Source organism: Panicum virgatum, chromosome 5K (assembly GCF_016808335.1).
Source record: "Panicum virgatum strain AP13 chromosome 5K, P.virgatum_v5, whole genome shotgun sequence".
In the NCBI taxonomy this organism is placed as follows: Eukaryota; Viridiplantae; Streptophyta; class Magnoliopsida; order Poales; family Poaceae; genus Panicum; species Panicum virgatum.
In genome coordinates, this window is record NC_053140.1 from 12486373 (window position 1) to 12514307 (window position 27935).

General features: G+C 46.8%; 2 protein-coding genes across 2 annotated transcripts; both read right to left on the reverse strand.

Moving 5' to 3' along the window:
- Positions 1–1319: 1319 nt before the first annotated feature.
- On the reverse strand, positions 1320–9402 carry LOC120706395 (serine/threonine-protein kinase RUNKEL-like). The gene is made up of 10 exons (XM_039991038.1): positions 9148–9402; positions 8870–8959; positions 8380–8432; positions 8167–8242; positions 6888–6949; positions 6727–6805; positions 6566–6625; positions 4878–6467; positions 3131–4000; positions 1320–2951 (listed from the first exon to the last, which is right to left on the reverse strand). Exons 1-10 carry the CDS (start codon positions 9193–9195, stop codon positions 1833–1835), a joined length of 4047 nt encoding a protein of 1348 aa, XP_039846972.1. The 5' UTR covers positions 9196–9402; the 3' UTR covers positions 1320–1832.
- A 2362-nt stretch (positions 9403–11764) lies between these two features.
- Positions 11765–26940, reverse strand: LOC120706396 (FAD synthase-like). The gene is made up of 16 exons (XM_039991039.1): positions 26594–26940; positions 25167–25212; positions 24896–25059; positions 24677–24794; positions 24450–24532; positions 24303–24362; positions 23795–24040; positions 23314–23410; positions 23102–23152; positions 22951–23031; positions 22583–22654; positions 22405–22467; positions 21960–22106; positions 21416–21473; positions 21264–21316; positions 11765–12232 (listed from the first exon to the last, which is right to left on the reverse strand). The coding sequence occupies exons 1-16, from the start codon at positions 26692–26694 to the stop codon at positions 12149–12151; spliced, it is 1524 nt and encodes a 507-aa protein (XP_039846973.1). The 5' UTR covers positions 26695–26940; the 3' UTR covers positions 11765–12148.
- Positions 26941–27935: the final 995 nt, after the last annotated feature.

The window sequence follows — 27935 nt, forward strand, 5'->3', positions numbered from 1 at the left end:
GCTTATACGAAACTGAATTTTGTATTTAGGTAGGTATTGTCAATGAGAATTGAAAATTTTCCGCGTGGAGTAGGTCAGTACAACGGCTGCAAGTTGAAGCAGCGGTTTGAACTTTGAAGAGATCCGGTGCATATATCCTTAGGTCACACCATTTGCATCATCAAAATGATATTGGCACACGCCAGTTGTATGTTATACAACCGTAAATCCTCTTTGGTTGATCTCTACCTTTATCATCTTTTTTTTTTTGACAGCTATATCCTTATCATCTGGCCTCACCAACCACCAGTTGTAGATTTTTTCTATGCTTCTCTTGACGGAGGAGGAATTTTCTTGAACCCCACATCTTGTTTTGAAAAGTGCAACTTTGCACAAACATGCTGAGCTAGGTTTTAGTAACCTTAGTGCAAATGATGAAACATGGAGTACGATAGATTTTCGCACAACGACCAAGGTGTCTAATATGTTTGAGTCTTCATAGAGTTGTGAGATTTTCTGGTGATGACTAGGTCAAATTAAAAGTTCAAAGAGTCACTTACAAATTGACCATAGAGTATGAACAACTGAACTGAAATTTGGTAAGACCACCATATATATGAACGTTCAGATGTTACTTTTGCATGCCAAAACACGGAAATTCAGTCAACCGCCTAGTCAACCAGTTGCTGCGTACTTATGTATTTTTGACCAACAGCACCATCAAAGGAAAATACTATTTGACTTTTAGTAATTTTGTGGACGGATAATTCCTGAGCCACAAATAATTGGGCAGAGCCATGGATAGGTCGTTCTCAAGACTCGAGGCCTCGATGGCCAATTGCCAAAGAAAACCGGAGAAGCAAACCAACGAAACAACGCGCTGTATCCTTCTCTACTATTTACAAGTCATGACAGGTACCGTGTATCCTTCCCCAATAATAAAGACCAGAAGCATACCATCAGGTCATGGCCTGCTCCAGCGCAGCCAACCACACGCAGAACCCAACGGTGACAGAACATGAAAACGAAATCTTCGTCTTACTCTGCTGATGAAGAATGAAGACGCAAGCGCAGAAGAGCATGCGTTTCTGCAAAAGTTGGCTTTGAAAGTCTGGACAGGTCTTACTGCAATGAATCCTCAAATGCCAAGCACATAACTATGCAACCGAGAGTGAAATGGCTCGTGGATAGATTCCAAGGAGCAAGGAGAACCTATGGAAAGGGAGAAGGGTAAAGAAGCTTACAATAGTCGACAAATTAGGCAGTTACCACGAATTTGGACAAAAGAAATATAGAAAAACTGCTCTAGGATGGGCCAAGACTACAAAGGCTTATCACTATTGTAAAAAGAAAAAAGACTACACAAATAGTATCAAGATTCAGGAGCCAAGGATTTTTTAACAGTGACATGAAACATAACAGGAGATTATCTATAATGTACACATTATGATACTGGACTACAGTTTCTCACATAAATTACAGGTACTGCAGAATTACATAGAACTGAAAAGTAATTGCCAACCAAAATTGGCGAAGAAATAAGGGGTATTTTCTTCTTGCCACCTTTCAGATGGTCACAAAGTACCATATACAGCAGCCCCAAATCACAGATGATAAATGACACCATGAACATCCTGCACATCAACAAGCCAAGGTACCAATCGGTCGTGGCAAAGAGTGGCAATTGAGATCAACCAGCTGGCCACTGATGTAGAAAACCTGCACTTGTTAGGTCCTGTGCTCACTTGCTCAACTCATGTGCATGGTGCATGAAAGGTGAAGGAATGCAAGGGCATCCTATTAAGATCACTCGTACAATTGCAGCCAGCCTGCCTCCCTGGCCACGTTGCAGCTCAACAACAGCGAGGTAAGCGCTGCAGTTCAGCGCCCAAATAAGAAGCAGCATCAGCAAGAAAGTTATCATTGGAGCCCTTGAAAACTGAAACAAGCGCTTCAACTCGCATCAAAGCTGACATTGATATTGACAGGATCATTCCCTGGGCTAGATATTGTCTGCATGAGAAGCCTAGGCCATATAGTAAGCGAGTCAGCCGTAGGCAGCTGTCATGCTTCAGCAAGTCCATGACACTACTCAATTTAGGAAGATTCGTCAGCAAGCCCACTGTTGCCTCTCGAGGTGCTGCCTTGAGTAACAAAACCACACAATCTGATGCTAAGTCACTTATCTGTGGATCTGAATTGCCAACTATCTCAAGAAAAATACCCATGTTGCCACCAAAGTCGCATATATCCATAACACAAGTTTGTTGATCAACAGCAATGCTCATGCTGAAGGCACTGTCAACAAGGAGTGCTGGGTTTTTGGAGAGGGCGGTACTTCTGTTGCTGCCAATGCCTCGGATAATGAAAGCTCTGCAAAGTTCTAGGGTTGGTTCAAGAAAATCATCCATGTCTTTTGCAGCAACAAACTCAAGCAGGTTCCCTATTCTTCGAACAACTTGAAGCTGAGAAAGAATACGGGTGTCCATCTCGGGAGCAGATACCAGGGCAAAACAAAGCTTGACATTGCTTACATTTGCATTTGACAGGTCTCCTAATAAAAATTCGAAGCATTGGGATACTGTTGCTTTGTGCAGAATATCAGAGACTTTCACACAATCATGTTCCAGTAGCATTACTAGCAGTTTCTGTGCATATATGGGTATGGGATCTTCATCCTCTGCAAAAGAAGGGTACAGTGGCAGAAAATGCTTCAAAGAGATCGATTTCAAATCACTTATCGTTTGCTCATCAGTAGTTAACGAAGAATCACTGAAGATCACAATCATCACATCAGAGAGTATCTTCAAACACAGAAATCTGGCATCACCATCTTTATTGCCCTTGTATAAGATGGATAAGCTTGGGATGATACGACTGATGAATATTTTGTGTTCATCAAGTACAACAGAAGGCTCCTCTGTAGCAGCCTCAAGAATTCGCAACAATGTCATCTGGAAATCATCCCTAGCCTGAAAGTACAACAAGATTGACATAAATAATCCCACAAGGCAAAGATTTGTTCAGCAAATAAATTGTGCGGTACAAAACATTGTTAAGGCAAACGGCACCAAAGTTGCAGTGATATGATGAATGCAGTGTCCATATACTCATCAGGATGTAATATCCATATAGTTCACAAAAATCATACCTGAAACGGTGCCTCCAAAATTCTAATAAGGTTTGCCAGCTGAAGCAATACATGACTTGTCACGACTCTGTGCCTGAAGGATGCACTTCCCAGAAGATGAAGAATAACTGGAAACAGATAAATCGTGCTCTTTGGATGAGCTCGCCCAGCTAAAGCAGTAACAGGTCCATGGCGTTTGCCAGTCATAACCTGCTGTATATCACTGCAGACTGTGTCAAGAATAGAAGGGACCAAAGAAGCCACCAACTGCACGAATGCTTCTGTACATTTATGAATAAAACCCTCCTTCTCCTTTCCCAATCTATCAACCGCTGATATTAATTTTGCATTGCAAAAGAAATGAGGAAGCCACCTTCGACTGTTCTTGCAAAGTAGAGCAACAAACAAAAGGGCTTTCCCTCGCAGAACATCAGTTCCCTGTTCTATCAGAGAAATGAGCCCAGGGACCAATTGTTTGTCATCCGATAATGAATGAATATAGCGGTTCATACTTGTTACAGTATGACTGTTAACTAATGCCGAATTGAGAATATTAAGACTAATCTGCTGTTCACGTGGATTTCCCTTGATGAGTGTGGATGCAATATCCTTGAATGATATCTTCTCCAGGATTAAATGAATACATGATGGACTGAAGCGAGAAAGGCGGGCCAAACAAGATCCCGCAATGAGCCTTGTACTCTCCTGCTTTCCAGTTGCTTTATAGATGTAGCACAAGTGCCCAATCGCATCCTGGGAAGCAAAGCGGGATGTCCATTCTGTTCCTTGGCTACATATGTTATCGATTGTCCGTAAGGCATATAACTGAGCTAGATCATCTTCACCCTTTCGCAAGATAGATGACACCAGTGCAATTACAGCATTGGGAACCTGTACAATTTCCAAGAAGGATTAACACATTAGAAGCTAATGCAAAAGGCTTCTTATATGCATATGTACTCTGATGAACGCATCAAACTACATGAATTGAAAGATCTACATAGTTGCTTCATAATATAACCCAGCGCAGAGACCACTCATTTATAGCCAATCTGCTGTCAAAGAGCAAACCCAAAAATTATCTCAGAAAACCAAGAATTGTTGCACTCAAAAGAAACTAAGTTAAAATTTTCCACAGACAAATAAACTATGGAACATTCCCAATACTGAAGGGGGGAAATCGCAAAGCTCTAAGCTGATCAGACACATTGGAAGTAAAGGTGAGCCATCATATTGTAAGAGCAAAGTGATAATTAATAAATATAATTCGACATCTATGCATATCCTATCAACCTATAGATTTATTCATCATGAATACTGCAATGAAAATACCATAATATAAGTGTATAGTGGAACTAACTTTTCTCTTGGATCAGATGACTACAAAGCTTGTGCAGCCTAATAGTATTGAGTTTCTATAACACACAAATTCTTTGTTTGTGAACACCAAAAAGGTTACACTTGCACATAAATAAAGATGAGACTAAAATATAAACATATGTAGTGTACATCCATGCGTTTGTTTCATAAGCAAGCAGTACTTCAGGGTGTTTATAAGATAGTTTCAACCCCTAGAAATCTGTACTTGGGAATTTAACCATAGGAAAAGGCAATGATGCTCTAAAAGAGAATCAGTACCAAGTATTAGATATTTCTACGAGCCAGTACTTTACCAAGGTATGATACACATACACTACATGATATGATATACAACATTTGACTAAATAAACCAAAAAAACATAGCATACTACTTGTTTTGAGTTCTGACCTGCCATGAAGTTGCAGGCCTGTTATCCTTCAAAGGGGATTCTTGGTTATTGATTTCTTTGGTATCTTGATCAGACTTGGTAGAAATGTAGAATAACAACTCTCCCAGTGTTGCCATACAGAATCTCCTGAGTTTATCATTCTTATCCCTTAATCCATCTGATAACGCATTGAGAATTCCTGAACTTGCCAGCTCCACATCAAGAGCCGTGGAATAGCGTATCAGCAACCCCATAAGTGAGGCAATTTGGACACGTAAGACTGAAGTTTTTGACAGTCGAAGCATTTTTATAAGAAGCAACATAATTGGGCCATTAGTTATTTTGTTTGCAGCATCTGAGTTCATGCTTAACATCTCTAGGTATCTGATTGTATTTTGTTTTTCTGAAACCTGAAAAGTTCCACTTAAACTCTGAAGTATCTGACTGTTGAATGCATTCAACTGCTCCTGTGGCAACTTAATATAATCACATGCTGTAAGAGCTTCGAAAGGAAGTGTGGGAACCGTGTCCACAGCTCTATCTGCTTTCCTACTAGGCATAACTGGTTTAACTGCAAGGTCTGTTGGATGCCAGAATGCTTCAAAGATGTTAGTTGGCTCAGAACCATTTGCAGAACATGGAGTTACCTTTGCACGTTGTGCTTTTCGCATACAGATACTTGGTGGAGTGGCCACCACATCCAGGTTATCTGAACAAGAATTCTGCTCAGTTTTCATCATGATATCGGGCTTAACTGACCCCTCATCTGTAAGCATGTCAACCTGATTTGCCATACAATTCTCTTCATTACCATCAGTGGCTTGAGGCTTTTCATGTGCTGCTGATCCTGGATGATCAGATCCATCAGTGTCATCAGGCACATCTCCCTCTGGATTTTCACCAAAATCAAGCTCCATGTCATTATTTTCTATCTTAACTTCAGTTTCATTCTCAGATGTTTCTGTGGGAGGACGCCTGTAGTTCTCCTTGTCCCTTTCCCTTTGCAAATTCAACTTAGCTATGCGAGACATCCTGAGGATATTTACACCTTTGAAACCATCAGCCTTAGGTTTCGCACTATTTCTCTTGCCACTTTGCAAATTCTTAACAGGTGTTGTGAAACCCTTGGCAGAATTCTCATCCTTCTTTTTAAGGCCAAGGCCAATATACTCACGGTGCTTGGGTGGTGTCAACTGTCTGGAAGGTTTGTCACCATTTCTCTCAGCTAGATATGGTGTAGCAGAAAGTTCGATCATGTTGTCAAAAGCAGGCTGAAGTGGTAAAGGAATCATCGGTATACTGGTTCTCCAAAAGTTGTGTTCACACAATTCAGACCACTGTAACCTTTCTGCCGGATCTTTCATGAGCAAGCAATCAATCAGATTTTGTAAGGACCTTGATGGATTATCAGGCAAAGGCGGTGTAGGATCCGAAATTATAGATTTGACTAACTGTGTAAATTCTCTACCCACAAAAGGGGGCCTTCCTGTATAGCATTCATACAAAACACAACCAAGTGCCCAGAAATCCGAAGCATATGAGTGGACTCCTCCCTCTCGAAATAATTCAGGAGCCATATAGCATGGTGTACCCCTCATGGGTTGTGGCACCTACAAGCCAGAAGAAATTAAGGATAGGGAAAGAAAGTCAAATAGATATGAAAAAAGTGACCCAAGGAAACTCTGTTTAAAAGAAAATGAAAGCTTACATCTCCAGGATTGGTTTTCTCGATGTCTTTTAAGCGCCTTGCTAATCCAAAGTCGCACAGCTGGAACAAGTGAAAAAAAAACAGTAATATTGTTAGTTTGAGTTACTATGCACTGCTTTAATAGTGGAGTAAAGTAATTTTTCTGTAGTCCACTTATGTACCTTCATGCATCCAAATTCATCAAGTAGAATGTTTGATGGCTTCAGATCACAATATATAATTCCTTGAGAATGCAAGAACCTATCAAAGATGTTCCCAATAAACCAAGGTTCACCAATTATATAAAGTAAATTACGATACAAGGTTACCAAAAGAACTTTACTGAAGAGCTCTGATGAGATCATAAGCCAGGTCATGAATAGAATTTTCAGGAAGCTTCTTATCCTGCATGGAAACAAAATCTACTATGACAAACGGTACATAAAGGCAAGGAAACTCCATATACATACTCACAACATGGATCTTGGCAAAACAAGTAGAAGAAAGAAATTTATGGGTTACTCTTGTTTTCTTAAGGCCAAAATGTAAATAACTGAATAGCAATAAACATGCCTTGAAAGTTGAAACAGACATGTGTACCTCCTGACTCCTGAAGAGATTATAATAAAATTCTTGGCATATAGCAAACCAAAATTTCCAGAAAACACTATCATGAGGAATTCTTGGGTTGCTATGACAAGTGGCATATAAGCCATAACAGTAATAGTGCCAATGAACCACTAAAACAGCAACCAGCACTAGCAGGATACCAAGTAGTTCCAGTTTTCCTAGTTAAAGATTCTGCAATTCTGCAGTGCGCAGATTGGGCTTTCAGGACTTCATTGCTGTTTTCATTCTCTCTTTTAGACAAAAAAATGCTTCACACAGCTTCACTGTACTGTTATGCAGTAGTTCATTTGTTTCCAACCAAAGGGGAAAGTGAAACTAAAGTTTATACTTCATACATCAAAGTAACAGAAAAAAAATACGAAAAGGTCAGACAGGATGGTTTGATATGCACCTGGGGCACATCAGGACTAAACATAAAAGCAGCAAATACATAGATGATTGTACTATCATTTTCTGAAGCTAACGTGCTATGAATTGTAGATCCTAATTTTAAAAGTTTAGCTTGACTACCACTCCCTCTGTTCAAATATATGATGTTTAGGACAAGCTAATTAGTTCATTTTTAATTAATTAACTTGTCCTGAATATCATATACTTAGAAACGGAGGGAGTATTATTTTGAAGTACCCAACTGCAGATAGCAAGTGCAAAGCAATAACATGGATTTTCCACTTGAAATGTCATATGCAAGCTAAATCATTGTTTCATGTGGAATTTATATCTAATAAGAGAGAAAAAAAACTCGTACAGCTATGTAAGACACATCTGATTATGGTCTTTTGAATGTCGATTGAATCTTTTTTCACCAAGTTAGTTTACTGTTTACTCTAGAATATATGCATACATTCATGTCTATAGCATAATAGCCTATTCTTGCTAACTTACCCAAATCGATTCAACTTTTTAAGCATACAGAACACATGACATGCATTGTATATCCTTTTAAAACTAGAAAAAACTGCATGCAGTAAATAAATAGATGAGCAAGATACCTGCTCAAGCAAGCCCTTCAGGTCTCCACCAACGCAATACTCCAATATTAACCAGAAATGTGCAGAGGTCTCATACCTGGGAAGACAAGTAGAATATAAGTATGGAATGTAGAGGAACAATGATATTCCCAACCAGTAAACTAAAAGACATTATCACGTTGCAAAACCAGCCAGGAGAATTTGTAGGACAATGGGAGTACCTAAGAACCTTACCATGAGTAAAATTTCAGGACATTTGCATGGTCTAAAGAATGGAGCATCCGAACCTGAGAAGATAAGTTTAAAAGCACAATTAGTACAAAGGAAAAGAACTTGACTGTTTAATAGCTGTACAATCATGCTCCCCGAAAAGAGTTCTCAATCTAAAACCAGAGCATGATCTGTATTATATAAAAAAGCAGCAGCATAAGAGAGTGCAGGCTGTATTGTAGTATTACTGTAACATATCTTCCATGTGCATTCTATCTGTAATTAGCCACTGGAAATATAAAATCAATAAGCCTAACTGTCAGCAGTTTCAGGTTTGGCAAGCGCTCCAAAATATATAGTTCTGCATTGGCAACAACACTTAACCAAGTCCTTGAAGCTAAACAGGCTACACCATGCGCTCGAGAAAAATTAACAGCCTACAACTACGGAAACCAAAGATCTAGCGATTCGACCACGATGATTCACGATGCACGCGGCGGAGAAGCGAGCTCACCTCGTTGAGGACCTTGGAGCGCTGCGACTTGTCAACACTCTTGACGGCGAAGTACTCGATGGTCTTCTTCTTCCGCCCCTTATACACCGTCTTCACTCCGCAGTCACCAGGACCAAATCACAGAACCGACCATAGAAAACCACCGAAATATCAGAAATCTCTTGCGCTGGAACCCGGACCGCCCCAATCCTGGTGGATCCAGGGCGGGAGCCGGGAGGGAGGAGTGGAACCGAATCCCTCGGGAGCGGAGCGGGGGAGGGAAGGTGAGGGAGGGTTACCGAGTGCTTGCCGCGGCCGATGGCCTCGTAGACGTGGAAGTTGTTCATGGCGGAGGAGTAGGCGAAGGAGGCGGAGGCGGGGCTCCCCTCTCGCCGCCGGTGAGGTTTGACTAGGGTTTGAGATTCGGGGGGCGAAGCGGTGGAAGAAACGGGGAGGAAGAGGGGATGGGGGAGCGAGAGAGAAAGGGAGTGGGCGGGATTTTGAATTGAGACGGCCGTTCTCTCGGCTAGTTTTTGGCTTTTGGGATAGCCGATGCGGAGGCGCTCCTCCTCCTGATCTTTTTTTCCGTTTTGAAATCCTCTTACTAAGCGATGGCGTTTTTTCATTAAGAACCCTGTGTCATTATATAATTGGTAGGTGCCCCTTTGTGGAACAGTACAGAATGAATTTTATTTTGACTCGGTCAACTTATAGAATTTTAAAATTTAAATATTTTTTTAGATAATGGACACGAGTTCCCGCCTCTACAAAGTTTACACAGCCCAATAATTATTACAAAACATAGTTGTCTATTGGCTAACTGGGGATGAACAAAGGAAAAATAATCTAAACCAATCCTAAGGTTATGTTTCCACCTATGATTGGCTATTTCCAAGACGACGGCCTCCAATGCAAGATTCGCCTTTCGGAACAGCACCTTTATCATATCTTTACGTTGCAGTTGCGCCCATAAGCGCAACCAGTAGGTCCCCCTGAAAATAGTCTGCATAAATAATGAATACTTAGTTTTGTTAAAAATAATATCATTACGGCATCTCCAAATAGCCCAACACAATACAGCTGCCACCACTAAAACGACACGCCTCTCGTTGTTATCAAAATTGAGAGCCAATTTCCTAGCATATGGGAAATATATTTTGGTGGGGTTAACCCTGTAGCTAAATAGACTATCTTCCAAATCTCCTTTTGCATGGTGACAATCAAAGAGGAGATGTGTAATTGATTCATTACAATTACAGAAGCAACACTTTAAACTCCCCTTCCAATTCTTTCTCGCTAGATTATTTTTTGTTAGGATAACTCCTCTTTGTAGAAACCAAAAGAAGATCTTTATCTTGAGAGGAATTTTTAGTTTCCAAATCAATTTGTGGCGAAAGGGAGCATGTTGGTTTATCTTGTGGAGGTACATAGATCTAACAGTAAAGACCCCGTATTTATGTAAATTCCAACTAAAGTGATCACTCCCTTCAACTAAATTAATGTTGGTTATCTTAGCTACCAGATCAAGCTATTTTTGGAGTTTTTCATCCACCAATGCCCTTCTAAACAAAATGTTTAGGGGTTCTGAACTTAACACACTCGCTACTGATACATGTGGTGGTGAGCAATGTTGTAAAGTGATGGATAATGTTCTTTGAATGGCCTTTGGCCCACCCAAGTATTAAATGTAGGTTATAGGTTCGCTAGTATTTTTTTTAATCAGCACATATAAATTTTGAATTTCAGAATAAAAACATGGTTTATATTTTTAAACTAATTGAAGTCCTAGATAGTTACTGCTCTCCAAGTGCCCGTCAAAAAATTGCCCCAAGGAATACAAAAGGAGTATACTGTTCCTAATTTATGTGCAGGGTGGAAACTGGAAAGGTGTACATGTCTATACTCTATGCAACTACTGAATTAGTATAATGGTATTATGAAATCCGTGATGCTTTTGAAGTAAGTCTTGGTGAATAATTCATACGATCACTTCTTGCAATTAGTGGTTCTCACGGTTGCAAATCTAATACTACGGAGGGTGTAAACATAGTTCAAACGCAATTTATCTCGCGTCTTTCCTAAAGAAAGTGAGTATGCCTATGAAGCCCAGTCCACTAGCATTAGAATACGAGCAGTCCGCCTATAAAAACCCAACCGCTTAAAAAACAATAATACAATTTTCCACATAAAAGGTGTTGTTATCAGATTTCAAGAAAACTACTTCTAATTAGTCACAAAAAAACTACTTCTAATTGTTATATTTTCACTATAACACCTTTAACAATATATCCTTAGTAGCAAAAATAGATATATTATTTGTATCCACCGTTGGCAATTTTGGAGACAGAGAGAGCGTCTAGCTATTAAGTATTCCTTTGAAGTTTGAACATTTGAAGCAGCTCGCTCAAGTTAATTATTCTTACTGCACAAATGATCTAGGTGTGTCCTGAATTCAGGGAGATGGATCCTTCAGACACGTCGTTGCGCCACCTTATCTCAAAATGTTCATCTTACTCGGGAACTAAGAGCAAGTATTATGGAGAAGTTTGAGCCGGCGACATCCAATAGGAAAGAGAGAAAGGAGAGAGGAGTAGGCGACTGCCGAGTCTCCCGCTTGAGCCGGCTAAATCTAAAGCAAGTCAGATCTTCTCCATTCAATTGCTTCCACGTATTGAGCAACACATTAAATAGCTGTGGTGCCCACCACCACTGCTCGCAGCCTGAGTCGTTGAGTCGCCCGCGGCAGACGAAACCATAAACCATGCTCTAAAACAACACAAAACTTCAGCATCGACATGAGCATCAGGAAGCCGTGCCACGTGGATATTGGCAGGAATTAATTGAGATTATAGTCTTCCCTAACTTCCCATTGCACTGCGCAAGCAGGTTGTCCGTGTGGGGTGAACCAAATCCTCGCTCAAATCGAATTTTCCATTCAAGGGGGGAACGTACAAGGTCGGCCCACAGATCAAACAACTGAAGACACCCATTCGAATAGTAATGCTGTGCTATAAATTACAGTATAATTGAATTGATTTTGAATCAATAATTATGGGCTCTTAACCCGATCAAAATATTAGCTGCGCAAGGCTAGTGTTATGCTAGACCCAGCCAGTTACCAATTTCTAGTACAAAATTCCTATGTGTCCTAAATAATATTTGTCGCTTCAGAGTACCAGCTCGGTGGTTTATTTTGGTCGTTGGTTTAGGGCAGTGGAGCACCATCATTAGTCCTGGACAATCTCAGAGCTTCAGGCGGAAAGAATATGCCAAGAATACGGAAGTGTGTACTCTGACAGCTTATTTGCAATTGCCGACTTGGAAAAATTGTCCTTCGAAGCTACTCGTCAGCTTCTGTGCAGCTGCCTCCACCCTCTGGTTATCCTGGAATTAAGAACCAAGAATTAACATTGCATGAACTCAAACTAAAGCAATGCTAAACTAGCTGTTCCTATTCCAGTTACTACGAGAAGAATGTACTTCTGTGTTATCAGTTGTCTACATTTCCATTTATGATGTTTACAGATTGCTTTGCTTTCAAGAAACCGAGTGTTACTGTGTACATTACTGCAATGTTACTTATGGGCGCTTAAATAATGCATACACCGAAATCCTCCTTAGTGTGAATAAATGGAATTTGCTGTTGGAGTATATTGAGCCCAAGTGTATAGAGGCCCATCTAGAGGCCCATGTATTGGATCTATATATATCCACCCATCTAGGGTTGGAGGAATAGACTAATCATCCCGTCATTATGGTATCAGTAGATTAGGTTTTCCACCTCTCTGTTCCAGCCGCCAGGGCTCCCCTGTTGCGCCGCCGCCGGCCAGCATGGCCGGCCGCCGGCTCCTCCTCCCCCTCCTCTCTCCTCCTTCCCTCCCCTCACCTCCTCCTCTGCTGCCACCGCCGGGCCGGCCGCTGCTTCCATTGCAGCCGCCGCCGCCGGGTTGGCCCCTGGCGGCACCTCCTCCTCTGCCGCCGCCGCCTGGCCGGCTGCTGGCTCCTCTGCGGCCGCAGTCGCCGGGATGGCCCCTGGCGGTCCCGCCTGGCGCCCTGCCGCCGCGTGGGCACGGTCCGCTGCCGGATCTGCCCAGGGTGCGGGCGCGGCCTCTGGATCCGCCGCCGCCGCCCCTGCGGTGGCTCTTGCCGCCGTGCCCGGGCTGGACGGGGCCGCCGCCGCCGCCGCAGGGGGCCTGGACGCCGCGCCCCCTGCTCCAGGCGCGGGTCCAGGCTCGGGTCCTGCCCTTGCCGGTCCCCTGCCTCTACTACAAGCTCTGGAGCCGCCTCCCAAGGTGCAGCAACCCGTGGAGGCCGCCAATCCCGCCGCAGGTGCCGATCTGGCAGCCCTGCGGGCCGCAGCACAACTGCTGCAGGCCGCGGGCGCCGATCCGGCGGTCCTGCGGGCCGCAGCCCAGCTCTTGCATGCTGCGGGGGCTGCTCCAGAGGACGCGGCCGCTGATCCAGCCGCTGCTGCTGCCCACCGCGCCGCCATCACCGCGGGCAAGCAGCCCGCCGCCGACGCCGCGCCCGATGCTGCTTGGGCCAGGCTCGGGATGTCGCCCGCGGATGCGCCGCTCTCCACCGCCGCCCTCCGCGGGCCGCAGACCGACACTGCCCTCGTTGCGGACCTCCTCGCCGCCAAGTCGGAGGCTTCGGCGGCCCAGGAGCGTGTCCGCGTGGCCGCCCTCGCCTGGGAGCGCGAGCGCGCCGCGGCCGAAGCCTCCGCTCTCCGGGTCGCCGAGGCGGAGCGATTCCTCCGCGCCTCCTCCGGCCAGCTGCCCGTCGACCTCGAGCCAGGCGCCTCTTCTTCCCGTCGTGCCCCGCCCGCTGGATCTGGAGCCCGGTACGACCCGACCGACCCCATGGTCGCCCAGCTCCACCTCCAGGCCGCCGGGGTCCAGAACATCAGGGCCCTGGTCTCCGTCCTCCTCGACCCCGCGTCCTCCACCTACGGCCGCTGGCGGGACCAGGCTCTGCTCGCCCTCCGCCGCTACGCCCTCGACGACCACGTCCTCGTCGACTTGACGATCGAGGCGCGAGACGTGGCGTGGCTGCGCCTCGACAGCGTCGCCATGTCCTGGATCTTCGGGACCATCTCCCTAGATCTTCAGGACCTCGTCAGGGTCCACGGCGGCACAGCGCGGCAGGCCTGGGTGGCGCTCGAGGGCCAGTTCCTCGGCAACGCCGAGTACCGCGCCCTCCAGCTCGACGCCACCTTCCGCACCTTCGAGCAGGGGGACCTCTCCGTCGGTGAGTACTGCCGGCGGATGAAGAACATGGCCGATGCTCTTCACGACCTTGGGGATCCAGTGTCCGATCGGGTCTTGGTGCTCAATGTCCTAAGGAGCCTGAGCAGCACCTACGACCACCTGAAGGGCTGGATCGCCCGTCAGAGGCCCTTCCCCACCTTCCTGCAGGTCCGGGACGACCTCGCCCTCGAGGAGATCACCAGGGGTCTCGCGCCCGGATCGTCCTCGCTCACCCCCTCCGCGGTCGTTGCTGCTCCACCGACCTCCTCCGCTGCTCCTGCCACCTCCATGCTCGGTGCTGCTTCAGCCGGGCAGACCGGAGGAGGGGGCCGTGGACGTCGCCGCCGCGGGAGAAGTGGTGGCGGTGGTGGCACCGGTGGCCCTGCTTCTGGGAGCACCGGTACCGGTGGGCGCCGTCGGGGCGCGCCGACACCGGCTCCTGCTCCCGCTCCTACCCCTGCCACTGGAGGTACGCCCTGGCCATCCTTCAGCAACCCATGGTCAGGGCGCATCTCGATGTGGCCGTTCCAGGGTCCGGGAGGGGGGCCTCGTCCTCAGCTCCAGCCGGCGGCCATGTTCACTGGCGCTGCTCCACTCTTCGCGCCGTCCTGGACCCCGCCCACTCAGCCCAGCCAGCCGCCGACCTGGCCTGGGGGGTGGGATCAGGCCGCTCTGGCGCAGTCCTTCAGCACCATGGGACTGAAGCCGCCGACCACCACCGAGTGGATCGCCGACTCGGGTGCCTCGTTCCACACCACTCCCGATGCTAGTATCCTCTCTTCTGTCCGACACCCACACCCCTCTTGTCCTTCTTCTATCATGGTTGGTGATGGGTCTTGCCTTCCTGTCACCGCCGTGGGTTCTGCTCCTCGTCTTTCTAATGTTCTTGTTGCTCCTCAGATAGTTCACAACCTTCTTTTCATTCGCCAGTTTACTATTGACAACTCATGTTCTATTGAATTTGACTCTTCTGGTCTTACTGTGAAGGATTCGGCTTCCCGGCGTCCACTCCTCCGATGTGACAGCTCGGGGCCCCTTTACACTCTTCGGCTTCCTGCTTCCGCTGCTCCGCTCTCGGCTTCTTCTTCGTCTCCTGCTTTTGCCGTGACGCCTTCTTCCACTACCTGGCACCGCCGGCTTGGACACCCCGGCCGCGACGTTTTGGCTCAGCTTAGTCGTTACTAGGGCTTCTGCTGAGCACCTCTGTCATGCGTGCCAGCTAGGTCGTCATGTTAGACTTCCGTTTTCTTCTTCTTCGCATGCTGCGCATGCTTTTGATCTCATCCACTATGACATGTGGACATCTCCTGTTCTCAGCATGTCTGGATATAAATATTACCTGGTCATTGTTGATGATTTTTCTCATTACTCTTGGACTTTCCCTTTGCACGCCAAGTCTGAGACTTTCTCTACCCTCCTCCACTTCTTTGTCTGGGTGTCCACTCAGTTCGGCCTCACCGTTAAGGCCGTCCAGTGTGACAACGGGCGGGAGTTCGATAACTCTACCTCCCGGTCTTTCTTCCTGTCTCGGGGTGTTCAGCTGCGTATGTCTTGTCCGTATACCTCTCCTCAGAACGGCAAGGTTGAGCGGATGATTCGCACGACGAACGACGTCGTGCGCACCCTTCTGATCCAGGCTTCTCTCCCCCCGCGCTTCTAGGCTGAGAGCCTCCACACCGCCACCTACCTGCTCAACCGTCTTCCGTCCACTGCTTCTCCTGCTCCCACCCCACACCACGCTCTTTTCGGTACCCCTCCTCGCTCCGACCACCTTCGGGTCTTCGGGTGTGCGTGTTACCCTAACACGTCCGCCACCGCTTCTCACAAGCTGGCGCCCCGCTCGACTCATTGTGTGTTCCTTGGGTACTCCCCTGACCACAAGGGGTACCGATGCTTTGACCTCACCTCTCGCCGCGTTCTGATCTCCCAACACGTTGTCTTCGACGAGTCGGATTTCCCCTACTCCACCTCTTCCACACCTTCTCCTGATCCCGAGCTGGCGTCCCTGTTTCCGACTGACCCGGTGGTCCAGCCACCGTTACCTGTCTGTCCTTTTCCTGTAGGTATTCCCGGCGCACCGGCACCATTTCCGGTGATCCCTGCTGCGCCGAGCGCGGCCCCGGTACCCGCGGTCGCGCCACGTGCGGCCCCCGGACCTCCGGTCGTGCCACGCGCGGCCCCGGTGTCTCCCGCTGCGCCACGCGCGGCCCCGGTGCCTTCCCCTGCCCCTGCGCGGTACGCTCAGCCGGTGCGGGTGTACCGGCGTCGCTCGGCGCCGACCTCGGCGCCGCGACGGTACGCTGAGCCGGTGCAGGTGTACCAGCGTCGTTCCGCATCGACACCGGCGCCGCCTCCCGCTCCGGAGGCTCCTGCGACGCCGACACCGGAGCCGCCGCCGCCGCCGACTCCTCCGGCTTCCTCTCGAGCAGAGCCCCGGAGGTGTACCACCCGCCAGTCGTCCATCGGGATCCTCGGCATATCCATCCCATGGTGACTCGGCGGATGGCGTCCCAGGCCGCGACTCTCACCGCTACCGAGGGAGAGCCGCGGGTCTCTCCGGTACCCTCCTCTGTCCGCGAAGCCTTGGCGGATCCTCACTGGCGTCGCGCGATGGAAGAGGAGTACGCGGCTCTTACCAACCAGACGTGGGACCTCATGCCGCGTCCGTCTGGTTGCAATGTGGTGACTGGCAAGTGGATCTGGACGCATAAGCGTCGGGCTGACGGCACACTGGAGCGCTACAAGGCTCGCTGGGTTCTCCGGGGGTTCACTCAGCGGCCTGGTGTGGACTATGATGAGACTTTCAGCCCGGTCGTGAAGCCCGCTACGGTGCGCACGGTCCTCTCGCTTGCGCTCTCGCGCACTTGGCCTGTGCACCAGCTGGACGTGAAGAATGCATTTCTTCACGGCACCTTGTCAGAGACTGTTTACTGCTCTCAGCCTGCGGGATTTGTGGACTCGAGTCGTCCGGATATGGTCGGCCGGCTCAACAAGTCTCTCTATGGACTGAAGCAGGCTCCACGGGCTTGGTACTCTCGGTTCGCCACGTTCTTGCTGACACTGGGGTTCACCGAGGCCAAGTCTGACACGTCTCTCTTCATCTACCGCCGTGGGGATGAGACGGCATATCTGCTGCTATATGTCGATGACATTGTGCTCACAACTTCCAGTCAGCAGTTGCTTCAGAGTGTCATCTCCTCTGTAGAGTCGAGATGGCGGACTAGAGGGGGGTGAATAGTCCTTTTTAAAACTAATTGCGCCGGCTAACCGAAACTTATGCGGAATTGAAACTATTCGCTTAGCCAAGACTTCACCCCTCTAACTATGACTCTAAGGCACCTCCAAAAAGATCATACACAAAGCAAATGGAGTGCCAAGCTAGTAAGAGCTCTCATAACAATTCTAATGCCAAGTCATACAAATCTAAGCACTAGTACTTCACAAACCGGGGGAGCTCCTACACAATTCTAATGAGCAAAAGCACAAAGCCAAACCTAAGCTCACTAGATGCTCAAGGACAAGGATACACAATCCAAATCCAAGAGCTCAACTTGCTTAGCTATACAATCTAAGCAAGAGCAATTAATTAAGCTACACAAGCTAACTAGTTACACTAGGATCTCTACTTCTAACTACACAAGCACAAGATATAGATGAATGTAAATACAAGGCTTGTGATTTGGAGAATGCAAACCACCGAGAAGAGTAGACAAGATTGACACGGTGATTTTTATCCCGAGGTTCACTTGGTTGCCACCAAGCTAATCCCCGTTGAGACAAGCTCAAAGGTTGCCGCCGATCCTCTTGCTAGTGGTGACTCTCAAGTCATACTCTCCCGCGTGGAGTGCTCACACCGAGCTCTAGCACATGATCTGGCCGGACCACTTGTTGCTCTTCACGTCTCGCTCAACTAGAGTTGCTCTTCGCGGCTCCCGCGGGGTGAGCACAATATCCCTCACAATCTCTTCTCCGGAGCACTGCACAATCTTCTTGCGGGCTTCAACAGAGCCTCTTGCCACCAAGCCGTCTAGGAGGTGGCAACCTCCAAGAGTAACAAGCACACCGGCTTGCAACACGATCACCTAGTGCCACTCGATGCAATCTCTCAAAGCAATCGCACTAGAATCGCTCTCTCACTCGATCGGATGATTACTATCAAGTTAGAGTGAGTAGAGGGCTCTCAAGCACTCTCACACATGGACACCAAGTCCCCAAGGTGCTCAGCCATCTCAAATGGCCGGCCACACCCTCTATTTATAGAGGGAGGCCCCAAACTAGCCGTTACACTCAAAACCCGTGAAAACAGAGTTTTCGCGGACTGTCCGCCTCACAGAGACCGGACCGTCCGCCATTCAAAACCAACGGCTAGAACTGCAATGATTATGTGTCAGAGTCGACCGTTAGAGCCCCGGGCGGACTGTCCGCGCCCCTGGGGCGGACCGTCCGCGGTTCGAAACTTCGAACCAACCGATTTGCAAACGTCTCTGACTAAAACTGGAAGTGACCGGCGGACTGTCCGCTCCCTAGGGGCGGACTGTCCGCAGTTCAAAAGGTGAGCACACACAGAACCCGCAGTGTTTCTGTCCCAAAATTTTCAGTAGGAGGCGGACAGTCCGCCCCCAAGGACCGGACCGTCCGCCCCCAAGGACCGGACCGTCCGCAGTTCATTTTGGACACCTAAGACAGAACTACCAAGTTTCTGCGCCCATTTCAGCTTTTAAAGGCGGACCGTCCGCCCCCATGGACCGGACGGTCCGCAGTTCATTTTGGACCACCAACAGAGCCAAAAACGGTTCTGTTTGAGCTCATCCGAGATAACGGCGGACCGTCCGCCCCCCTTGAGCGGACCGTCCGCAGGTATAATTTCAGCAGAAATGTACCTCGGTAAAACGACCAAAACTCTTATCTCCGATGTCCAAATTAGGTGATCTTAGACTCTATGGAAAGCTAATTCAGAGGGCTACACAACCCAACTGAATACTTGATCCAAAACACAATGGATCAAAGCAGTATTCCACTCCAAGAGACCACCTAATTTCCGGAGAAAACCGAAAAACCTTTCTTGCTTCCCAAAGTTGATCAACATCAACTCCAACTCTTTCTCCTTTGCAAATGTGCCAACACAACCACGTGAACAACACCATGTGCATGTGTGTTAGCATTTCACAATCATTTTCAAAGGATTTTCACTTGATCTCACCACGCCACTCGATCCTAGCAATATTGCAATGTTAGATCGCTCAAGTGGCACTTAGATGACCGATATGCAAACAAGTTTGCCCCTCTTGATAGTACGGCCATCTATCCTAAATCCGGTCATGCACTTCTCTACACAACCTTTGACCGATGAAATGAAATGCCCTACAAGTCATACCTTTGCCTTGCGCATTCCATTTCATCTTCCCAAATGTTGATGCCACACAAGCACCAAACTCCATCAAGCCTTTTGATCATCATCATGAATCAACACTTGACTTGATCTTTCTTAAATGATATGATCCACTCCATATCATCACATGACCTCTTTGGTCCATCGATCTTGACCTTGCTCGCTCTTCACCGTTGCCTCGGTCCATCGGCGCCAAATCTTGCCCAAGCTTCACCGCCTCGCGGTCCCTCGCTTCAAAGCATTGACTTGCCCTTCTCCATTGCAACCGGTCCATCAAGCCAAGCCTTGTCTTGATCTTCTCCACTTTGGTCACATAACTCCATGTCATGTCTCATATGCAATGAGCTCCTCGATCACACTATATGAGCATAGCATCAATCCTTAGTCATTTCTCATCCATGGCACATGTTGCTCATACTAGTGTCTTTGTGTGGACTAATCTCTTGTGTATCTCAACATAAACACTTATTAGTCCACCTAAGTTGTCACTCAATTACCAAAACCAAACAAGGGCCTTTCATCCTCTCTGCAGCAGGAGTTCACTATGAAGGATCTTGGTTAGCTCCACCACTTCTTGGGTGTCACTGTTGAGCCTCGCCCGTCTGGTCTCCTTCTGCACCAACGGCAGTACGCCCTCGATATTCTGGAGGGGGCTGGGATGACTGATTGCAAGCCCTGCTCCACTCCAGTAGACACTCAGGCGAAGCTGTCTGCTGATCTGGGTGATCCGGTGGCTGACCCTACAGCCTACCGGAGTCTGGCCGGCGCTTTGCAGTACCTCACCTTCACCAGGCCGGACCTCACCTACGCTGTTCAGCAGGTCTGTCTCCACATGCATGATCCCCGGGAGTCACACCTTGCTGCGCTGAAGCGTCTCCTCCGATACGTCCGTGGCACTGTGGACCTCGGCCTGGTACTTCACCGCTCGTCCTCTACTGAGCTGGTGGTCTACACCGACGCTGACTGGGCTGGCTGCCCGGACACTCGTCGCTCCACCTCCGGCTACGCCGTCTTCCTGAGCGGCAACCTGGTCTCCTGGTCGTCCAAGCGGCAGCCGGTTGTCTCCCGCTCCAGTGCCGAGGCGGAGTACCGGGCTGTCGCTAACGGCGTGGCGGAGGCGTCCTGGCTGCGACAGCTCTTGGCGGAGCTCCACAGCCCGCTCGCCAAGAGCACGCTCGTCTACTGCGACAACGTCAGCGCCGTGTATCTCTCCACCAACCCCGTCCAGCATCAGCGGACGAAGCACATGGAGATCGACCTACACTTCGTGCGCGACAGAGTCGCCATCGGCGATGTTCGGGTACTCCATGTCCCGACTACCTCCCAGTTTGCTGACATCTTCACGAAGGGGCTGCCCTCGTCGACCTTCTCGGAGTTTCGATCCAGCCTCAACGTAGCTGGTGGCTAGTTGTGGCTGCGGGGGGTATTAGCCTTTTTGTGCTCTACTTGTACTCTCTTCTTGTCCAGTCTTGAACACCGTTGCGTCGGTTGCTCAGACTGCGGGGGGGTGTTAGCTTTCTTGTTGTCCAGTCTTGAACACCGCTGCGCCGGTAGTTCAGACTGCGGGGGGGGGGGGGGGGGGGGTGTTGGAGTATATTGAGCCCAAGTGTATAGAGGCCCATCTAGAGGCTCATGTATTGGATCTATATATACCCACCCATCTAGGGTTGGAGGAATGGACTAATCATCCCGTCATTATTTGCAAATATAGTAGTATTTACGACCATTTGTGGGATTAAAGTAGTCATATGTACTGTACAGAGAATTCATCATCTACCTTTCCAGTAAGATTTACAACCAAAGGCCCAGCTCTTGATATCCGATGACACCCTGCATGAAATATCAACCATCAAGTGTCATCAAGCGGATCAGAAGGGCTCATAAGTTACACAGAAACAAGGGGATACTAGATCCCCTCACAGATCATACCTATGTAAACATCAGAAAACTCCAAGCACAGTTTTGCAAGGACTGGAGCAATTTGAACCTGAACAAGCATGCCGCAAGTAACTTCACATTAGACAAGTAATGAATTAATGACATACTCTACATGAAGCCTCGAAGGATATACTTGGGGAAATATGAAAATATACATTAGACAAAATGTAGTTCATGAATCATGACTCTGGTATTTATCCAATTAGCCAGTATTCTGTTATAAACTCCTAGAAGGTACCATCTGGAATCATAGGGTATTCTCATTCCCTTAAAGGTAAAGGAGCATAGTTTGGCAGAACAATTATTCCATCATGAACATATGACTATCAAAATCTGGATAGACAAGAATTGACTATAGAGGACACCTGAATTTTCTAGTTTAAAGGTTAAAAGGAAAATTACTTTAATGCCGATTATGGACTAAAAAAGTTCAAATCTTCTGAAGCAATCATTTCCAGAGAGAAAACTTGGGCATGTGCTCCAAAGGATAGGCATCAATACAAATGGGCAGATCCGTTATGGCAGGGAGACATACATCTGAAAGTGTAGTGCCGAGATGCTTTGACACGAAAGGTTTTGCCTGCACTAAACCACTCTCCTGATTGTCTAGAAGACAACCCCACTCAGTATCTAGTTCATGCACATTGGTTGCAGCAAGAGTGATGACATTTCTGCATTTGATCTGCATAAGGAAAAAATATCAGGCAAATACAAACGGAGTTGGCTAGAATATTTTAAAATTTGCACAGTGAAAACACTTCACCGATATATGTAAGCATTTTCTCATCAGTTGCTGGTTAAAATGCCAGACTTTACATTCTGTGTGCCCCATAAACTATATCTTTTTTTAATAGAAAAAATATAGGCGCTTAACTGTTACTGCCTCAGAATTAAATCATAGAACCTAGGTCCTTAGGAAACCTCACAAAGAACATGTAGCTTCAGAACATATGTAAATGCACCAAAACTACAGAACATACCAATGGTACCAGTAGCTTTTTGTGGTGCAGTAGTTCAGTAATACCTTCTGGCAACAATGCCATCTGAGAAAGAAATAGACAAGGAGTTAACTTGTAGAGGTTGCAATTTGCTAGAATAAGCACAAATAATTGCAAGCCAATACACATTCAAGAAATTTAATGCTTGAAGTCCAGATACCTCATTTCGATCACCAGTGTAATTGTTTCCCATGAGTTGACTAAGATAATCCTCAAACTCTTCATCAGGAGCCTATGCTAATGCAAAGCACAGATAAGTTGAAACAACCATTTGACGTACAACAACAATTCACATTTATGCGAGTGAGAAGATTCTACATCTCACAATTCGGTCACAACTTGGTTTTCTTGTGACAATAGTACAATCCTATAAGGTCAATGCACAAGGTTTACTTCATTATAGAACAAAAAAAATGCAGAAAATATACCAAATAATATTATAGATAAGAATTTATATGGAAAAGGTCAGAAATGAAGTGGTACTACAGAAAGCCATTTTTGCAGAAAGTAAAATGTTATTGGACATACCAGACGAACTCCAAATGCTTTCGCAACACCAGCCACAGAAACATCTGAATGTAGAGGCCCAAGTCCTCCAAAGATAAACACCTTAAATACAACATGAATTTCATTACACAACTTGAAAACTTTATATGATAGCAAGCCTATAGGCACTAACCATATCATCCATAGATTTACAACGTTCAACTTCTTCAGCAACAGAATCAATCTGCAAGGCCACACAGATATATTCTGTTAGTTTACATGCCTGGAAAGCGGAAACTGACATGGCGATGGCAGCTAAATAGAATAATTTAGAACAAAACCACAACATTTATTTAAGGCAATGTGATCTGGGACACAACTATTCCAATAAGTAAATTATCTTACCTCATTGCGAACAACTGCTACATGAGAAACCCGCCAGCCAATTGCATGAAGCTTCTTGCACAATGCTGCTCCTAGTTTATCCTCAGTTGTGCCAAACCTGAAGAACCAAAATGGATAGGCATGGACTAAATGTTAAGAATAAAGGTTAATAAGTAGAAAAATTCCGCAAAGAGATCCAGGTTGGGTTATCTATCAACGAAATAAAATGGAATCACAATGTATATTTGGACTTTGGGACGCCTGGCTACACTTTTCTGATCTACTCTGAAGAGTCCAGACTACCGATTGATATAATTCAATCACCCATACAAAAAGCCATACCAAAGATGAAGTGAATTTGCATGATTGTGATATAAATTTCAAGGAAAGAAAAAGAAAAAGATCACATGTTCCATTGCTACAAAGAAAAACTGCTCCAAGCTTAAGAACCTGAAGCATAACATAATTACATCCAACATGATTATTAGAAGGGATCACTCACAATATTTCATCACCGACTACAATAATTGAAGCCGCACGTGAAATCATCTGTTCTCCCTCAATATTGTTCATGCCATTGCTTGCAACAGAATTCATTTCTATTTTGTGATTAGTCTTTTTTGTTCGACCAGCTCTTTCAAGCCTTCCATCTGTAAGCATGTATGCTGGTCTGAAGCTTTTCTCGGTTGATGAATCACTAAGAAGTGCATTTGGAACAGTATCATGTATGCTTCCAATGGAAGTATACCTGAAATCAGAGTAGATGAAAGATGTAAGTCATATTGGAAAGCAAATATGAAAGATCAGAATTCTTCTGCAGTGGATTCGCAAAGTGAGCTGAAATCCAGAATACAAGGTAAGAAAACTGTTCGTCCAAAGAAAGAAGGGGAAAAAACATCCTTCTAAAAGAATATTTTTTAGATCAATGGCATGGCATGGCAAAGATCTGCAAAAGGTATGCAAACAAGCAATTAGAACTGAAAAGTTTTGAACATAAGATAAGAGCCTACCCTTGGTCATAAAGGCTGCAGTATTTGACCTTGCATGTTAAGAGAAAAGACCAAACATCCCTAGCACAGAAAAAAAATGCTCCTTAACATTTGAATGTGCAAACTAGAAAAGGCCGTCTTGAATTGTTACATGATCAAGAGAAAAACCTGTATGACCAATCCAAGATTGGATTCACCCTCATAAAAGGAGGCCATCCAGGTGAACTAGGAGAGAACTGTTCTTGACCAACCTATAATTTCAAAATTATGTTTATTCAAAGGTCTGCGGAGATACCAAAACTGTAAGGAACTGTGAGCACCATGGGCATAATCATTGCACATATTAGGTACAAGGGGTTGTGAAGAGCAAATGAGCAATGGCAAAAGACAATCACCGCGTTTGGATCACCAATTCTTGTGCCAATGAAAATTGCTTTGGTTGGCTTTTCTTTCAATAGGCCTTCTAGACCAGACTTGAAATCTGAATGGATAGTTTCCAGTGGTAATCCGTAACTGTGGAGTGTAGAGAGAACAGAACAAACAATATTCAATTTGGCCTTCTAAAGATAGTGGAGACAAGGGGTAAAATTAAGAGAATCCTGGCCAACTCTTACGTTGAGACGGTCTCATAAGTGAATGAGTTGATTTCAGGAAAAGCACAAGGGCTTTCAAAATAGATGGTACGCAATGGACAGTTTTTAATAGCATCCATTTGGGCTACATCACCAGAATCCTTCTTGTAAAGGTAGTAACCAGCCCGAATCAAATGCAGGAGAACCTATTGGCAGATAACATTGGGATCATTTCAAACTTTCAAGACTTGAGAGATATTATTTGGAATTGAACATACAAAATAGGATGAGAAGAGAACATAAAGATACTTACAGTTGAATCCTTCCCACCATTAAAGCTGAAGGCTATTTCCTCAAACCTGTAAAGTGAAACTAATGAGAGCTCGACAGCAATGATAATCCTATTCGGCTATTCCTATGGTCTTGGCATTCAATCAGCCACCAATATCCGACATTAGACACATCAATCCTTTCAAAGAAACACAGAAAGGGCACACTTTATTTTCAAAACTATGATAACATTTTGAGGACATCTAACTTGTACCCCATGCACAATTCAGAATAGAAATGAAAGGTGGAATTGACTAGCCACAGATTGAGCATAGATCAAGTTAGAAGGAATATTTTAAGAAACATGCAGACAGGAATAACAGCTTCCGGTTAGGATTTACTCACAGACCTGCATCATGGGTTTTATACCCCCTAAGCATGCATTTAGGCTTTATTACTGTTCCTTTTAGAGCATGGCTAATAGCAGCACCGACTGCCGGCTGGGATGCACGCCGTGATGGTGGCGGGCCCCGCTAGCTCAGCAAATAGCAGGTAGCAGCGGACACAGGGCCTCTCCGCCGGCTTCAGCGGGCGCATCGCAAGACGCCCGCCACCTTCTCTCCCTTCATCCACGTAGATTCTCAGCCGGCTCTCCCGCCACCCATAATATTTGCTCTTAGCAACTTAAGTGATACCATCAAAACAATTAACCACATAACCCCTCATAAAATTATTTCTACATCCACAGAACTGGCCTAAGAACATACAGAACAACCTTAGAAAAGTGCAACAAAAGCAATGCACCTACTTTGTGGTGTTTCAGGAAGCGGATGGAACAGTCTGCTTCAACCAGAGGTCTTAAGGCAACTAATCTAGAAATTTGTGACTGAAGCCAAAAGCCAATTGTTTATCTACTAGCATTGGTTTTCCACCAGCCAGTTTAAGTTGTCTTCCGAACTCAGTAGATACATGATGAGCAAGCTGGCAGAGAACAATTCTGCAATTGATTAAGCAACCTTTGCCCGATAAGTGGTACTCCTATTCTGTTGCTGCAGGGGGAGCATAAGCAGACAAACAGTGATACAGAGACAGCCTGCGGCGTTGGGACCCAACGGCTGCAGCTCCAGGCAGTTTGAGATCTACTCCGTCAACGCGCGTCAAACTCGATGTTCCCGCGGGCCTATCCCCCCGCCGCCTCCCTCCCCAAATCCGAACCCGCGCCTATCCCTCCTCCGGATCAACCAACCCAAACGGCGGGCCAGCGCAAGCTCCACGCCAGCGCGCGCGGCCCAGACCCCGGCCCGATCGCGCGCGCGGCGACCGCCCCCCGCGCCATGAATCTCGAGCTCCCACCCCCACCGGATCGCCGCGGACCCAGCACACCTCCGCCGGCGCCGCCACTAACCCAATCCGCGCGCCCCGCCGCCCACGAGGTGGAGGAGGGAGGGAGGGAGCAGAGGGGGAGCTTACGGGTAGAGCGCGAAGGCCCGCTGGACGACGTAGACGGCGTTGCCGTACTTGGTGCGCATGCGGCGGTCGCTGCACCCGCGCACTGCCTCGTCGATCTCCATCCCCCCGTCGCTGCCCGCTGCTCCGGCGAGGCGGGAAGCGGCCCGGAGCGGGAGCGAGGCGGTTGAGGAATGGTGGGAGGCGTGTGGGCTGGGGTGGCTCGGCTCGGCTGGGTTTGCTTGGGGAGCGGGGCCGCGGAGAGATGGTGGGCTATAGCCAGTTGAAGGGACAAGGCATGAAGCCTCCAGCCGAGGCAGCTGCTCCTCCGCCTGCGCTGCGCGGGTAGACTGCACGTTCCGGATGGCGTTGGATCTTTTTCTTGCCTTCCCGGAAATTCTCTTCTTTTCTCCTCGTCGGATCAGGTGGCGGGATGGTGTAATCGAGGTGGCCCCGTGCTCTGCTGCGCGTGCCAGGGGGGCAGGTGGTGCTGTGCTGACGTGGCGGAACGGGACCGTAGAGGCCAGGTTCTGGCGGTGGGGCAGGGCAGTGTGGCTGACTGGCCGTGCTGTTTTTTTCTCTCCGTTTCTTCTTCCAAGGAGGATAACCTTCGTCTTAAGACTGTTGTAGCATCTGCCCGCCGGCTTCTGAAAATTGAAATATCTTTTTTTTCCATGAATGCACATGGCTCGTTGCAATGGACACAACTACAAAAACTTTCAGAATAAACAGATCTGGATTTGTTTACATAAAATAGCCATGCTTATTGGAAAAAGTTGGAGATTTTTGCTTTTTTTTCATTTTTTTTTTGTATAAAAAGGATCAATCCAATAAGACAATTTTGTATAGGTGCGGCATGCAAAGTAGTCATAGCAATAGGCAGAATCATCAACATGTGGGTTTGACTCAACACAGAAAACCAAGCTGAGAGGATTCAAATCTAATGCTTTGCGAAAGAAACAAAACAAAAAATGTTATATGAATAAATTTTTGTTCATATATAGCATTGTCTGGCACAAGTAGCTCTTAGATCCAAGTTGGACATAAAGTTCATAAACTCAAATTGAGTGGTATAAATAGTTATTTCCATTAAGTTTATGAAATGACCCGGGTTTCCGGAAGGAGAACCCGAATCCCTGTATCGTCGTGATAGTTTTTGAATCAGTAGCTATCACATACAGAACTCATTTCAATTAGATATCACAGACATACAACACTGAAAATCATTATATGGATTTAATTATTACATAACCTAGAGGGTTGTGGTACGGAAATCAGAGTACAAGCCACTTGGGCTAAAGGAAAGCAAACAGAAGTCGGAAGCGGTAGCTAATCTTCTGGGCATCCTCCGTCTTGATGTCTCCTC

What these genes read in the sequence shown, in the direction of transcription:
- LOC120706396 (XM_039991039.1), bottom strand. Translation starts at nt 26,694, where the DNA reads ATGGAGATCGACGAGGCAGTGCGCGGGTGCAGCGACCGCCGCATGCGC. An exon ending in ATGGTGGGAAGGATTCAACT is followed by an intron (nt 25,060 to 25,166) that starts GTAAGTATCTTT and finishes ATCTGCCAATAG; the next exon opens with GTTCTCCTGCATTTGATTCG. An exon ending in GTTTTCTGATGTTTACATAG is followed by an intron (nt 21,317 to 21,415) that starts GTATGATCTGTG and finishes TATTTCATGCAG; the next exon opens with GGTGTCATCGGATATCAAGA.
- LOC120706395 (XM_039991038.1), bottom strand. Translation starts at nt 9,195, where the DNA reads ATGAACAACTTCCACGTCTACGAGGCCATCGGCCGCGGCAAGCACTCG. An exon ending in TCGGCCGCGGCAAGCACTCG is followed by an intron (nt 8,960 to 9,147) that starts GTAACCCTCCCT and finishes TGCGGAGTGAAG; the next exon opens with ACGGTGTATAAGGGGCGGAA. An exon ending in ATGAATTTGGATGCATGAAG is followed by an intron (nt 6,626 to 6,726) that starts GTACATAAGTGG and finishes CACTTGTTCCAG; the next exon opens with CTGTGCGACTTTGGATTAGC.